The sequence below is a fragment of the Bombyx mandarina genome, chromosome 15 (genome assembly GCF_030267445.1).
Source record: "Bombyx mandarina strain Sakado chromosome 15, ASM3026744v2".
Taxonomy (NCBI): domain Eukaryota; kingdom Metazoa; phylum Arthropoda; class Insecta; order Lepidoptera; family Bombycidae; genus Bombyx; species Bombyx mandarina.
This window is the reverse complement of record NC_143221.1, coordinates 8,611,733-8,628,642: the sequence shown is the minus strand read 5'-3', so window position 1 is coordinate 8,628,642 and position 16,910 is coordinate 8,611,733. Positions and strand designations below refer to the sequence as shown.

At 33.0% G+C, this 16,910-nt stretch overlaps 2 protein-coding genes across 2 annotated transcripts; one reads left to right on the top strand and one right to left on the bottom strand.

The window, feature by feature from the left end:
* Positions 1-323: 323 nt before the first annotated feature.
* Nct (Nicastrin) lies at positions 324-11,436 on the bottom strand. The gene is made up of 15 exons (XM_089733268.1): positions 11,135-11,436; positions 10,534-10,635; positions 9,447-9,639; positions 8,505-8,708; positions 7,744-7,845; positions 7,343-7,427; positions 7,203-7,272; positions 6,248-6,352; positions 5,295-5,545; positions 4,631-4,889; positions 4,356-4,510; positions 3,669-3,899; positions 3,025-3,127; positions 2,622-2,853; positions 324-2,101 (listed from the first exon to the last, which is right to left on the bottom strand). Exons 1-15 carry the CDS (start codon positions 11,187-11,189, stop codon positions 2,077-2,079), a joined length of 2,172 nt encoding a protein of 723 aa, XP_089589394.1. The 5' UTR covers positions 11,190-11,436; the 3' UTR covers positions 324-2,076.
* A 462-nt stretch (positions 11,437-11,898) lies between these two features.
* Fancd2 (Fanconi anemia complementation group D2) lies at positions 11,899-16,042 on the top strand. The gene has a single exon (XM_028182882.2). The coding sequence runs from the start codon at positions 11,974-11,976 to the stop codon at positions 16,000-16,002; it is 4,029 nt and encodes a 1,342-aa protein (XP_028038683.2). The 5' UTR covers positions 11,899-11,973; the 3' UTR covers positions 16,003-16,042.
* Positions 16,043-16,910: the final 868 nt, after the last annotated feature.

The following is a 16,910-nucleotide window of genomic DNA, read 5'->3' as shown; positions in this document are numbered from 1 at the left end:
GGTTAGATGAGTGAACTAAATACAGTATCGATAACGCTTATCGACAACAATAATGCGCATCACTATGCTCGTCAATAAGGCCCGTGAGTGGAAGAGAGAACGAAATACTTGCTTCACCGCTGCGATTATTTATGGCCCAACTGCACGGACAACTATACACGAGATTAATCATGTCGATGTTGTGCTAAATATGCCGTCCAATATAATAGGGATAAGGATTTACTTCATCTTACTAAAGTAGATTTGCGTTAATCTTGGAAAACCTCCTTGGTGGTCATGTTAGTGAAAGGGAAAATTAATATTAATGAAAAGAAAAGAAAATAAAAGGTTTTATTATTTATATTTCAATTTAAATACTATATCTAGATTTCATTACCTGTACTTATAAAGTCATAAGTTATTGTAATAAAGGACAAACCCGAAATCCATACAAACTTGGGCCTGGCGTTACACTGCTAGAATTTGGGCATAAGTTACAATACCTAAGAAGGTTTCATGAGCCCAATTTTCAGGTCTCCCAGCAATGGCCAAATTGGTAAAATCAGACAATGTTTACATTTTAGGTTATGTTTATTGTTCGAGATATTTTTGAGGCTGTTTCCTACTAAAGATGAGTAATTTTTTACGAAACCTGTTGCAGCAACAGGTTGCTTTAAAATAAAAATGGAAACTGTTACGAGAAATCGCGTGTTAGGTTGTTGACGAAAACGAACGAAAGCAAAAAATTAAAAACAACGTAATGCGATACGCGCTGCGCACGAAATTTTTTAAGGGATTTTATGACCTGGTAACTAAGACCTTTAGGTCAGTCTTATTTTAATTTTAATGAAAACTTTTTTATATGAAAAACTATATTTATATGATAACTTTTTTATATAAAATATAAATCATTACGTGCTCCCATATTATCTCATCACATTTCATTTCATTTTATTTTATGCCTTTTTTATTTTTATTTTTTATTGCTTAGATACCCATCGACGAGCTCACAGCCCACCTGAAGTTAAGTGGTTACTGGAGTCCATAGACATCTACGACGTAAATGCGCCACCCACCTTGAGATATAAGTTCTAAGATCTCAGTATAGTTACAACGGCTGCCCCGCCCTTCAAACCGAAACGCGTTACTGCTTTACGGAAAAAATAGGCGGGCGGGAGGTGCGGACTCACAAGAGATCCTACCACCAGTAAAATTATTAATATAACTACACCATAGAAAAACTCAAAGTACCAAATCGACTTTTTCATGCTATATTTAAGATTGCCAGTTGAAAATATTTTGAATTGCCGCAGTTGCCGACATGACTTCGTGTCATAACTAAATGGCACAGCTATTTATTTCTTTTAATGATTTTTGTTAGTAGATTTTGGTGCTTTACGTTACGTTATTCAATGAAATTAAGTTTACAGTCTGGCCAGCGAATCATGGCACAACTAAATAACGGCAATCCAAAATATCTTCAGTTGGCAATATTAAAGATAACATAACACGATTTGATTGACATTTGTATTTTTCTATAGCATAGTCACATTAATATAAAAATGCAAAACTACCCTTTCATGCTATATTTAATGTTGTCAGTTGTAGATATTTTGAACTGCCACCATTGTAAGTAGTTGTGTCACGATTCGATGGCCATACTCTATTTACATTGATTAAAATACCTGTAAAAACAGTCATTTATCCTAAAGCAAAAGAGTATTAATTATTTTTTACACTCGATTTCCACTAAATCGATCCTATTTTATGGATGCTCTAATTCTAATCCGCACGTTTGTGGAACTAGTTACGTATATTGAAATAAGTGTTGCAGATGTTTACAAATATTGTTTAAAATAAAAAATTTAATTCAACTAATTTTCTACACTTGGCCATTGTCAATGAAGCTAAGATTTCAATAGGTTAATCAAGCAAAATAGACGAATTTTTTGGTACATATCCCATTCGTGTAACGCTTAGGCCCAAAATTGGGTTTCTCCTTTTGTTTTCCATTTATTAAATTAAGCGGATGGAATGTGGCAAATGTTGTGAAATAAATCACAGCCAAATAATATTTCTTGACTGCTGTCACACTCTCTAACAGTTCACAGAACGTAAAATTCTGAAAAAAAGAAAAAGCAATACAAGTGTTATATTAATTTGTTGTTATTTATAGATAATGTTAATTTAGATTTTTAGTTTAGATAATTAATTTATAAGCAAACCATAATCATTTATATTTCATGGAATTTTTTTTTTAACAAAAAATATAATTTTTATGTAACGATGTCACAGATGTGCTCGAAAATATATGGCGGTGGCTTGTGATGTCTGCGGTCTTTGGTAAACGTTTAACTTGGACAATGTTACTAATTGATTGCCGTCACCGAACTTAAGATATGGGGACAAAGACTACTGTATTTCTATGAGCCCCGGAAACAACTTATTGATATGTCTACTCGTCTTGTTTGTCCGTCCGTCTATATTTATAAAGAAAGAAAAGATAGATGATAGTTACTAATTATTAACAGATATATTTTTAATTTTCACTGATATGTTCAGTAAAAATGTGCAATATTTAATATCAATAAGACAATACAATGTCTAATTTACTAAAATAATATTTCGTAATAGTTACCCACCCGGAAGCAGCATCGTCAACAACGATGGTTGCTGACGGCGGATCGACAAATATGAGTGATGAGTGTCTGCGTAGCCAAAACGTGAGCAGGGCCGCAATAAGGGTTGACACGGCACCGGTAGCGGCCGCCACGCGCGCGCTGCCGCCGCTCGCCGACACGAACACTCGGGCCCACATTGTTTGCCAAACTGACTCGGTCCACGTAGAATACGTACCCGATTTAAAATCATAATCTGCAATTTTAAAAAACCATTTTAGATTCCGGTTTTTGGGAGATATTTCAAAACATTAAGCCATCACACAGAGTTATTAATTTAGTTGCTTACCCAACGTCAACGTTGACAAAATGGCTACATTTCGTCTTTAATAGTTAATAAATATTACTACTAAAAAAACTCATTTACCTGATATTATAAAAGCTGGACTGAGTGCTTGACTAAAGTTCATTGTGGTCTCGATGCAAACGCCACTGTGATTCCATCCTTTTAACCAGAGCCTTGTATATCCCTAAAAAAGAAATGTAAACACGAAAATAATGTCATGACCATGGCTTAGAAGTTCTGTTTCTTCCTTATTGGTATAAATTCCAACAATACTGTTACGCCGGCAAGAGTAACGCCATCTATCGCCGAATAACCGAAGGAATATCGAAGGCACTAGTAAAATCAAGAAGTACACCGCCATCTATTAGCCGAAACACATATCGAAGCTACTCGACTTGCCCAGAATGTACTCGATAAATCTAAGGATGTCGTATTGACTATAAAAGCGTTGCATTGATGGCACGCAGTCAGTTAGTAATTGGATCTACTCGAAGCGAAACAGCGAATCACATGAAGCGAAGCGGAAGAAGTGAATTAAGAATTTTAAAGTGTTCTAAGTGCTAATACAGTTGTAATTTATACTTCGGTAGAATTTTATTTATTCCAAACCCCAGCGCGTAACAATACTCTAACTAGGGTGACCTCAATTTCTAAATAAATAAAAAACAACGGAAGTTCTTTTGGCTGGGCCTGACGAAAATAAATGCAAAGCAAGGTTCACTAACCGATTCTGGTTTCGTTTCGCACTGTGATTTGTTGAGCGAGAGTTGCGTGCCGGTGAGCAAGGCCAGCAGGTGTCCGGCGAACACGGGCGCCACCGTGTTCCAGGAGGTCACGCCCACGTACAGCGGCGCCGGCCCCGCACCCTCCCGCGGCCCCTCGTTGCCGCCAAACTCCGCAGCCGATAACAACTTGCACGTCTCGTTCTTCAGGAAACAGTACAGCATTTCATCTACCTGTTTGTCGTTGACAAATAATGTATGATCATTAGCTTTTAAACACAATAAGGCTTTATTAAAATCTAACGGATCAATTTGCTAAGTCAGATCTGCAAAAATATGAAAAAAAAATGGTAATTTGAAGTCAATGTTTATATCTAACTGACATATTATATGGAACATTAACCATTTTGTATTATCTGTCTATTTTTTTAATAATCTGTGTTCAACCTAAACAGTTAGTTACCTTCGATAGCATTCTTAATACTAATCTATGAGTAAATTAACTAATGGAATCTATGGAATCAAAAACAAAGATATAAAACCGGTATACTAGAGTTGATAAAGTCACAGCAATAAATTTAATAAAGTGGATTGTTATATGATAATAAACTTTTTTATGAGAAGTCTACATATCTCTCTAAAAAGGGATCTACAGTAAAACAGCTAAGGCTTAAAGAAAGGCAAACTCACCAAATGTGCGGACACTGTAATATTACCAGTGTACACCTCACCGACAACTCTTTGATATAGTGCATGTGCTAAAGCCGTCGCCAACCGAGATATCTTTACTTGAGTGTCAGTTTCTTTCATCAAACCATCTGCTATGAGCTCAGCTGTGGATATAACTAGGAACAAGAAAATCATTATTACAACATACTACATTTGTAGTCATTAAAACATTTTGATTAAAAAAACATACATTTTATATATAGGTTTTAATTTAAAAAATATATAGGTTTTCTTACATGTAACATTGTTGATCATACTGATGTTTTTATAGACATAAGCGATTTTGTCACTGTCGTCCAAAGCAGAGTTGTAGAAAACATTCGTGAAGGTCTCTTTGTGATCAACTAATAACATTTCAAGCATTTCACCGGTTTCTGTCACATTGGATAATATTCTTCTGAATGAATGTATAGATGACGGTGGCAGAGAGCCATTAAAGATTCCGGGTATTGTCATGTTGTAAGCATTCGACAATTGTTTCAGGAAGATTTGTATCTGCAAAAATACACACACATACACGCCTATTTTTAATTTAAATCTCGTGTGAAAACAATTTCAATTATTGTCATTTATGATTAAATAACGAATTAATGTTCTTATATTTGCCAACATATAAGTTCGATAATATATCTATGTATGTGTACGATATTGTGTAGTGTATACAATGTTTCAACAATGAGCATATTTCATATTATAATATTTGGTAATAGCGTAATAATAGCATAAATGGCACTGTTTAATTTGTCATTATAAACACCATTATTTAATGCGGCCGTGACCACGGGTAGACATTTTTTATAATGTATAAAGCCGCTAGAGTTTAAAACTATTAAATTTCCGTATTAACTATGATAAGTAAGATTAAACATCGCATTAATGAAATTAAGAGAGGCGACTTACGTCATTTTCACCGTCATTTATTGTCGATGGCGCGAGGGTAGGTACAAAAGCGTTCAAAGGCCATATATTTTCGTTCACATAATCAGATAAGGATCCACCGATCTGGCCAATTTCAACGTGTAGTTTTACATCGGTCGGTGCCAGCGGTGCATTCGGCGGCCACACCCCGCGCTTTATGTCGTAGGCAACTCGCTGTGAACCAATATAATCAAATGCTTCCCCGTTGAATAACGTCCATAATATATTCGTATCTGATTAAATAATAAAAAAAAAAAATCAATTCTAGCATTTCAGTTAATTACATTATTAGTAAAATGTGTGTTGGAGGTGTCCTCACAAATGAAGTAGGGTTCAAAAAAATATTTCCTGTTTTGTTTTGCTCGTTTATTTATTTCAGAAGAAAAAAAAACAGTTAACTCGCGAGGTCATTGACCTCGTATGAACCCTAGAATCTAAGGAAGTTTTAAATTACGAATTTACGAAACATGTATTAACGTTTCAAACCGGCATTTATCTCGCTCTGCTTAGTACCTGATTGTTATTTGGTCATTCTGTATAATGTATTTTCTAATGGTTAGATGGCCGGAAGAGCTCACAGCCCACCCGATGTTGAGTGGTTACTGGAACTCATTGACATTGATATGTGGATACCAAAACCCACATGAGGTTTAAGTCTCAATTTAGAGAGAAAATGCAAGGTGGTAGTACCATCCCGTGCGAAATCACAAGAAGCACTACTACCACTAAAATAAAACTTCGTACAACACATAAAACCTAAGTATATTGAGTATTGAGATATTGACATTCACATTCAGGCATTAAACTGTTGACGGCTGCGTCATTTCCGATAATAACACTTTTTGTTTTTTACGATACATAAAAACCTACATTATTAATAGTATTCCTGATACTGTGTAATGGTATAGTTTAAAAATATACGAATGTTAACTCACCGTATAGATTCGATTTAGAAACTGGAATCAGCTGAGCTAATGCCGCGGCTGCTGATATCAGCGTGACTAGGCCGACGACAGAACTAGCAGCACCCGGAGACACCCCTACGAAATCAAAGGTTAGCTTGAGGTTTATCACTAAAAAACGACTTCTACTGTGAAGAAATAACATCTCGCAATAAGATAAAACTGCCTGTTTTTTCTGCCAACAGTATTAAGTAATTTCGGATCCTCCCACTATCGGTGCTTTTAGGCATTCCAAGCGCCGGTTGCCGTACGGCGAGTAAATTAACGCATAGACACAGCCCACCGAGTTTCTCACCGGATATTCTCAGTGGGTCGCGATTCAGATCCGGTGGTAGATTCAACGAAGCACTGCCCTTACTAGGGCTAGTCTTAGCAAATTCACAAGGCTAAGCCCCGTGAGCTCAACTACACGCTTGGTGAAGCTGGTATAATAACCCCTCGCGGTTACCACAGGTAAGCAATAAAGTCACAATACAATTTGACATCACACCTTAAAGTGAGTGGCGGGATTGCAGTTTGATGTCTATGGGGGGCTTTGATAAATTCGTCTATCTAGGCCAATAAATGTTTATAGCTCTCAAAAGCCTATCTGTGCAGCATTAAACGGAAACAACTTCGAGACTGGTACTCTATAAATACATATATTATTTAATTTTAATTAAATTAGTATGTATCAAATTTTTATATGATTAACGTAGAGCGATAGCCTGCATGCTTAATTAATTAAAAACATTAAAAATAAATAAATGATCTAAAAAAACAACATATTAAACTTAATATATTGTTAAATGGTGGTCTTGACTTGCGTTGCGAGTTTTTGAGACATTGCCGTACCGAAGGTAGTGTGCGAGTCGTTTCAATAACTGTATTGCACATAATTTAGCCATTACCACAGCGATAAAGTTTGCATATACAAGAAAAAATATACCATCAAATAAAGAAGCTGAATCGATCCTTGCAGTCACCAACGTGATGGACTGCTTCTTAGATTCTTTCGTCTAAAAATTAAAGAAAATTTTAAATCATGACAACAACACATTTGTACAATGTATATAAAAAAGAACTTACTCTAGGGAAAAGGGAATAATAAACGTTTTGATCGCCAAGCGGATCGCACACTTTCGTTGTTGTCACTATCGTTGAGGTAGCTGACCTGGAACATACCGACACCATGAGCATCTGTCCAAACTTTAGTTTATTTATTACATATGGGTTGGGTGGTTAAACTGGAGCCCAGAGATGTTAAAGTGAATACCGCCGCCCACCCCGGCAGTCGAGGTCGAAGTCTCAATTGTATTGTACAATGACTGTTGACCTTCGGACCGGAACGCAGAGTTACTTAGCGGCAGCTCAGGTAGGATGGTGGAGTATGCGGTAATTACGCTCCACAACGTAGTGACGCAATTTTTTTTTATTATATGTGTATTTTAATAAATATTCAATAATTTTATAATTGATATTAATTTTACCTTCTCATGCAAACTTCGGTATTTATTGCAGCAAACATGAAGGAATTCAACTGTATTGAGCATAGCGACCGACCCCTTTGGTTGTTTTTATCGTAATTGAATCTAAAACAAACAAAAAAAAAGGATTTTACATACTATTTTAAATTGGATAGGTGAAAACCCAAATCACATAGATGGGCTAACTGAATTTTAATTGTATAAATATTATAATTCATCAGGGCTGGAAAATCAGTAACTGTCAACAGTACTATTTGTACTATAACACAAAGATGCATACGTAGCTTTTCACGCTCTTAATTATTTTATGAGCTAATGTAATGGCTGATGAAAATCAGCAAATGCCCTGCAACTATCCAATGATTAACCACTGAAATATTTTCTTACATCTTCTTACCTTGAACATCAGTACAATAAAATATATTTGAATTGATTTTTTTTTAATCTGCCTGTAGTCTGAATTGTGGGACACTGTTGACTTATCTTGTTGTGACCTGATCAAATTTATGCCAGTTTGTAAGCCACGTGTTTTTCAATCCTAATCTCAAACAAACAGATGTAGACAAATATCAGGAATTTGAAACTAGGACACCCGTGGTGAATGGTAAAAATTTCAGGACTTTAATGACTATATGGTGGAATTTAACATAGTGATATTATGTCTTCAAATATTTCAACTTTTTCTAAGCATAACACTAACAACATAAATGTATTTCATCGGAAGTAAATCTTTTTTTGGATTTATGAAAAACCCTAAAACTTACCTTCCGAAACAATGATTGATTTTTTCAATTTCTTCATATCTTGATTCTGGTATGAAAAATATTGGAAATGGTATTTCTCTCTTTAATAAACCTGTGCCTTTTTCATTCCACACAACACCACCCTCCTTTGAAGATGAACACTGGTTTCCATCTGCTGATGAAAACTCATTTGGACATCTTGTGTCATGTGTAAAAAATGAGGGGCTATAACAAAGGGTTAAATTCGATATTAATATGATCCCCCCGCCTTTTCTCCCACACGGATTACTCTTTATATCATTTGAACGGATACCCAGACTTAGCAGTGGGATGAAAGTTTAATTATACAAATGGGAAAGGTAATCCATAATTGAAAATATTTCTATACCAAATAATCCTCGATATGATTTAATTTGGGCGTAAAAATATAACACACAACTTTGTATACACTTTTGATTGATAATATTCTGTGTTGTGTAAACATCTAACATTTCTATAAAATTTCATTCCAAATACCTTTAATCATTTAATCATTATCATTAATAACTTTCTCTAATATATCTTCTCATATTCTTCTACAAATTAATTTGGTTGCTAATGAAGACTACATGAAAATCTGTTCAAAATATCACAATGTATCAACAGTTGTTCCTTAAAACCCAAATGTGTGACCAGTTCAGAGCAGAAATAAGCAAGGTAATAGTCCCTACCCATGTGGGCTTTCAATATACCTTACTACCAGCAAAGGCAGTAAATGTTAATTGACAACTGTATTATACACTGGTTATATTATACACTGGTTTAATGCTTAGAGAATACTGCTGGCCATTGTCCAATAAATTAGTCCACATTTATTACACCCCAGTCAAAAGATGGGCTGGTGTTCTTCTATATATTCTAGTTGTAATTGTATTAATATATCATATTCATTTTTACATATGAAAATAAATTCCTTCTACTTACATATCAGAAGCATTTTCATATGTAAGTACTCCTGCAATATTTGTTGGATGATCTATGAGAAACTCTACTAGTCCAAATTTAGTTGTGCTGACAACAGCCATATATGGGCCTGCAGATGCATTAGTGGCAAGCCACAAAACATCATCATGATCTTGAACAAAATGTACAACTCCAACTGCACCTTTATCTGATGCTGCAATAATGACAAGTTTTTGTTTTAAATTACTTATAAAATGCTAGCTGTGCAGTGACTTCATCCAAATAGGCTTAAGTAGTAACTCAGAAATGCATATTTATATTAAGGTATGTATATAAAAAGTACCGCAAGCAATGTTGTAAAAACAGGTAAATATGAATATATTGTTGAAGTGCATATTTCTCTGGTGAGACAGAACAATTGAAAAGAAATAATAATTGTAAAACCATTTGAAATCTTTTGAATATTTATTTAACTATCTTTTACTAGATGAAAATTAGGGATACCCTGTTAAACCTTAAGATAGAGTTGAAATTTAAAGTATCTAGTTTGATAACATTACCTACAGCTGCATCCAAAGCAATCATGGATTTTGGGATGAAGGTTGGAGCAGCTATTATATTGCACATTTGAAAGATAAACATTACAAATCATATTCCCTATGGACTTTATTAATTTTTCTCAAATTGAAATTTCTGCAAATATTTGATTTGTTCTATTTATTTATTCAATCAAGTGCAATCATATTATCTATAACCATTAATTTATTGCTGCATTCACTGTATTTTTTCTGTAATATGTACTGTAGTAGTTGTAGTAGTACTGTATGTAATGTATCTCATCATCATCATCATCTGACCATCCGGTCTAGATCCCAACTAAAAAACTACACATTAATCAGATTTTTACAAAAGTAAGGATCCAGCCTTGAGATTCTAATGGATGGAAATAATAATAATGTGGCATGAATTCAAAATTATTTTGATGAGAATTGTATATTATATTCTTAAAATTGGAAGTGATATTCCATTTAAAAACTTCCAAAATGTTTTTGCAATATGCAATTTGTAATGTTTGATAACTTAATCCTTCACAAAATGTTTCACTTACTAGAGCAACCAGTTTGATGTGTGCCATTGAGCCGCCTAAAACAGGCTGCACTGCCTTCAATAGAGGAATATATCAGTTCATGTAACCTTTCGCAACTGTAACCTGTAAGTTTATGAAAATAAAGTAGATATATTCTAATGCATAACTTTTTTTTTGTTTTTGTGAATTTACTATCATTATTCTATTAAGTAAAATACTTTTATAGTTGTTATTAATGATTCAAGAGAGTTTCTGTCATGGTACTATCAACAGAAAACAGAACAGAACAAGCTACAAGCTGCGACTTGATTGGTATTAATTTATATGAGGTAGATATATAAAACTGTAGCAAAATTTTAATTTTGAATTCTTTGACAAGATTTCTGCTAAATTTTCAAAATGTAGTTTGGAAAATTCTTTTTGTGTTATGGTACGCCACCAATATCTTAATAATATAGGGTCATTTTATGATTATTTCGATTGTTTGCTATTGTATGATGCTTTTATTTATTTACTAAAAATGAATGATTCTATGTTGTCATTCAAAAAGCACATGACGTTTAACTTATTTTCGGTTTTTATCAGTAATGCATTAATGCTAAGCATAAAAAAACCACGTTACCTTTAAATAAGAGTAAGAATAAGGTAACTAACAAATATATATGTTTCAAAGACATTCTGCTTAGATTAACACTTCAGTTTCACTTTCCTTTGATCAACACGATTTCATACTAAGTAGCTGATATAATTGTAATACTGTCAGAAAATGAGAATGTTACAGGTTTTTATTTATTTTTTAGGTGGACCTGGTAAGCTAATTTTAAAATAATAAGTCTTCAAATATTCTGGATCGTCTCTTTCATTCACTTGTTTCGGAAATATATATATATTTTTAAAGAAATATTTTGACGTGGTAACTGAGACCTTTAGGTCACGTCTTATTTTAATTTTAATGATACGTAACTTTTTTATATGAAAATGATATTATGAAATGAGATGAGATGAAAGGGGATGAAGTATAATTTCAGTAAAATGGTGGTCATTTACTGAGACTTTTTCAATGGACTTTTTGGAAGATACTGAGAAGTTACCTTCCAAAAAAAAAAGTTACGTTCAGCGGCTTTGTATCTTTTACCACATTTGTGCACTTTCACAGATACTAAACAGTGAATAAACTACCGTTATTACACATTTAAACCTGAAGAAACGCTAATTAGACAAAATAAAACAAATCACACAACTTCGCTTATCTCGTTTCATTTAAATTCACCCAGTTTAATGTCTCAAATTAATCATCTTCATGATAATCACTCCTTAATATCATTTTTCATAATTAGGATAAGGCATGACCTAAAGGTCTTAGTTACCAGGTCATAAAATCCCTTTAAAAAATACTACTTTTTGTTACTTTAATTAAATTGTTGGCATTTGTTTTGATAAATTTACGTCCAAAACAAAACAATGGGTCCCAAAAAAAATAAATCGCAGTTATCGCAAGTTAGTTATGTTAGTCCAAACAAAAGGGCAAGAAAAGAAAACAAGGACAACTATCTTTATATTTGTTTAAGAGATAGTGGACTTACGCTGAAAGACCCCCCAGAAAAAAATTGCGCTTCTCGTGAGTCAATTCAAATAATAAGAAACATTAAAAAGAATTTAGAAAGTCATTTCGATTACCCTCGAAACGTTGGAGAACTATTTGAAAATTTGCAGATAAGATGTCAGGATATGGATATTTTCAAACATTATCTTTTCCCAAATATCGTATTCAGAATAAAGGACAATTCTGAAGAACAACCCAGTAATGACAGTGTCATCAAAATACTACTGAATGTTCCTATTTTACAACCTAAACTATGTGATTATATATTTGAGAAAGCAACTGATCAAGCAACTCAATCAAGCTTAGAGCAATGGATACAAATAATATTAAAATGCTTTTCAAGTCTGGACCACATAGTAGACAGTGAAAAAATGGCTATGAACTTAATTAACCTTTTGGAAATAACGTCTGAAAAGATGGTTCGATTAAAAATAATTACAGCAATACCTGATATAATTGGAGATCAACAACATAATAATATAGCAATGGAAATCAGCAGAATATTAAATGAAGATCATGACCTTATTCCTGCCATATTAGATTGCTTGATATATCTAAACCTCTCAGATGAAGAGCAAGATCATTTACAAAAACAATCCCTTAATATTCTGAAGAGTCTGACAAAGTGTAATTACTTCCCTAATTTTGTAAAATTTCTATTAATGCCTAGCAGGTTGAATGAAAATGGATGCTTGGCAGCAATAGATGGCTTGAGAAAAGCTTTGGGATGGTCAACATTAACTATGAGTAGTGAAGATATTGCATCTAGTCAAGTTCTTACTGCTGCTGCTATCAGGAGCACTATGATCGCTTCGAAGCTGGTGGCAAATACTTGGTTAAAGGTTATTTCTCAATGCAAAACTAGTATTGAACATAAGTCTATAGACTTCATAATTCTTTTGATTTTATATTCTACATCTGAAGATAGGCAGAAGCAAGTTGAAAGTTTAATAAAAAAACATGTGAAATCTGATGTTTTAAGAAATGACTTAGTGGATGAAGTATTTGAGAGGTATAAACCAATATTAAGAGAATATTTAAAAAATTTAACAGACCTAGCAAAGGCATTTTTGAAATCAAATGGTGAAATGGAGATGGAATTATTTTCATCACATATTTATGTATTGATGTTTAAAGAACTTGAAGACTGTCATCCAACAATTATAGCAGAACTCCTTCAACATGGTTTGAATTCAAAACAATGTGTTTCTAGTATATTGACAACATTAAATTATGTATTTAACATAAATAAGTCATTATTAAAACACCAAAGTCTACAAATATTATCATTATTGGATAGAATGGATGATATGGATTTAGCAGAAGTAAGAGCCACAATGAACTTATTATGTGGTTTAGCTTATGGTATAGAAAATTCATTCATTAAAGATGATATGCATATGATTATAAGAAAAGAGTTAAGTAGCTCTAATCCGAAAATTAAAGTTCAGGGTATTCTTGCTGGTGTACATGCTGTAAAATATTTAATGATTGAACAAACTTTGGAAAATCTTGAGGAACAGTCGCATACTAAAAATTCTAATGCAATATGTCATTTGCCTGAAGGAAATCTAAAAGAAGCAGCACAAATAATAGAACTTATTAGCCAAAGCATAAAACAGTTTTCAGATATGATTGCTTTTTTCTATGATGAATTATCTCAGATAATATCAATGGCAGATTATATAAACCCACATTTTTTGTCCTGGATAACTAATGCAGCCACTAATGATTGGATTCAAAATTTTATTGTGGACCGAATAGAAAATGAAATAATTACAGGAATAAAATTAATTATGGAGTATGGATTGAATGATGACAATGAAGTAATTGCTATAAATATAGCAGGTATAACTCTCCAACATGATGCAGAAATCAGTATGAATATATTATCACCTTTATTTCAACTAGTACAGTCTTTACATTTCAAGCAAAATAATGGTGATTTATCAAGTATAGATGCCTTACTGGGATGTCCAATTATTATGCCAAAATTTGATATTGACAACATTGAAGACCTAGATCAATCTTTAGTGAGCAGTATACTAGACTGCTTAATTTATTCTGTTAATTGGTTTATAGAGCTTGTGAACGCTTTTGCAATTCAAAGTAATGATTCACTAAAAACAAAAACTTTAAAAAGAGTTTTAAACATAGAAGAGTTACAATTGAACATAACTGAAATAATTTCAAAATGTAAGAATTTGATGTACAAATCTCCAACCTCCTTATTAAATATCAAGAAGTATACAAGTGATTTTAAGTCAAGAAAAATTACAAAATCATCCAATTACCAACCAACAAATTCAAAACAAAAAAAATGTCCTGATATAGTTGTAGAAACACTGAGATCTCAAGCAACTCAGTTACCTACATCTGTCAAAAGCAGATTAGATACATTGAATAGTATCTCGTTCCGACAAATTAATATAAATATTCTATTGTTACTCAAATCTCAAGCATTTGACAAGGATTACAATATAAAATTAACCAATTTTATTTTAAAATGTGGCAATGACATTTTGCAAGGGACAATGTTATCAAAAATTAAAAAGAACACATTCTTGTGTAAACAGGAGAGTTTTGCATATGATCCTAAAAAAGCTCTAGAATATGCAGAAAAGGTAAATGAAATACTACCCATAGCAATGGCACATTTAGAGACTATTACAAAATATCTTCAAAACAATATAATTGAAAATCAATCTAATGATAACGAAATAATTTATACACCAGAACTTATAAATTATATCACAGGCTTAGAACAAATCTATAAAATGCTCACTACACATTTTAGATGGATTGGATTTAAAAACCATCATAATGCATTATTAAAAACTTCCTTAAAAAAAGTTGTTAATTCAAACAATGACAAAACACCTCTGAAGGATATATTACTTAATGTTGCTAATGTGTTTAAATGTCACGAAAAATATTGCCTGCAGCTATCAACAGCAGTTTCACTAATAGAATTGTTGAATTCTATCCAAACTCATTCGAATAATCTGAATATGCTCCAAATTGTTCAAATTGTTAAAGAATTGTCACACAACTTTTTATCGCAATCATGGAAAACACTTGATGGAGTACCAGAGAAAGGGTTAACTTTCAACCAAAACATTGACTTCTTGGCTTCGATCTATTTTATAAATAATGAAATTCTTGATCTAAAAACAATGACTCTTGAATTAGCACATGATATAAAGTTACTAGAAAGCAAAAATGATACGTTACGTGGCTTAAAATGCATTAACAAAGTCAATTTTCCAATAATATTTAGAAACTTGGGAACTGCCGTTTTTGAAGCAGCAAAAAGGCGTTTGGATAAAGGTATGACAAATGCAGAACATTTAGTGCTATGGAGAGATATAGCCGACATTTTAAAATCTATGACTGAAATTGTAAAAACTCAAAAGAGCAATAGTTTAACAGCGTTCTTTAAAAAATCGATGCCAATTTTAAGACTGTTTACTTTACAAGGAATCCCAATTTTAAAGCTAGAATTTAAAAATCAAACAGATGAAGTATTGCAAATTTTAAAAATCCTGCAACAGTCTACTCGGTTTCTACATTCTCTTTGTTGTCATTCTAGACTGAAGAAAAATAAAGCTTTATTAAGCAAGGTACCTTTTGTAAAAAAAATATTAGAAACTCTTATCTATCAAGTGAAAGCGGCTCTTGCAGCCAATAACTGTTCAGAAGCATTTTGGATGGGAAATCTCAAAAATAAAGATATTCATGGAGAAGTAATTGCTTCTCAAGAAAGTATTGATGAAGAAGAATCCCTCGAGGACGGCGACGAACAATTATTGTCTGATGACGATTGTGACAACATTGATGATGAGCTTTTAAACCCTGAATCTAAGAGTTTAAGTGATATTATCTAGTTTAAATATGTTATACTATAAATGTTATTGTATAAGCCTATTTCGCCCATTTTTATTTTTTTTTAACATTTTATACTATCACAAGTAGCTATGTAGATTTAAACATACCTACTTGTGAAAGTTACAGATATGCGTTTTTGAGGTGGTCGCGCATCACGTTGTGACTTGATCTCGATTTGAAGGGAGTGGCATTTAAGACAAAATTAGAAAGTCGCTGAACGCAAAATGAAATGTTTTCCATTAACGTTTCAATTTCTTCATATTTCATTCAGCTTCGGGGTTTAAATAACAAAGTGACAAATAAAGTTCACTTTTTTTCATGTACAATTTAATTGTAAAAATAATTTATTTTCTCTAGGTTTTACACATCAAATTAGGTTCAAATTTCCTTGCAAGTTCTCCTATTGTGACACCTTTTCTAAATGATATTAACAAAAATTGAATTTTCCTAGGGTGCTAACAAAATTCAGACCTACCTAATCAGTGCGGGGAGCCGTGTGCTCAGTGCGAGTTTTTTAACTATAATAATTTTGTATATGTTAACGGAAATGTATGTAATCCGTCATTGTATACAATTCCTAGGAAATGTATGTAATTCCTAAAATCGCACGGAAATGTGTGAAATAAATTATATTATACTTACACATTACACATTTCCTAAATAGCAATCGGAAATATAAACCATTTAAGATATTGGTGGGTACGCGGGGACAGCGGGACGAGTCTTGCACTACGGTCAGTTGCCAACTTGCAATCCACTGGAACCGGCCAGGGATTTAAGAAGTGCCTTTGCAAGAAAAACTGTGCTACATCAAGATGTCTGTGTTTTAAAAATAAAGTATTAAGTACTTCCAAATGCCATTCGAGCTTACCCTGCAAAAATAAATAGCTATATGGACTGACAAAGT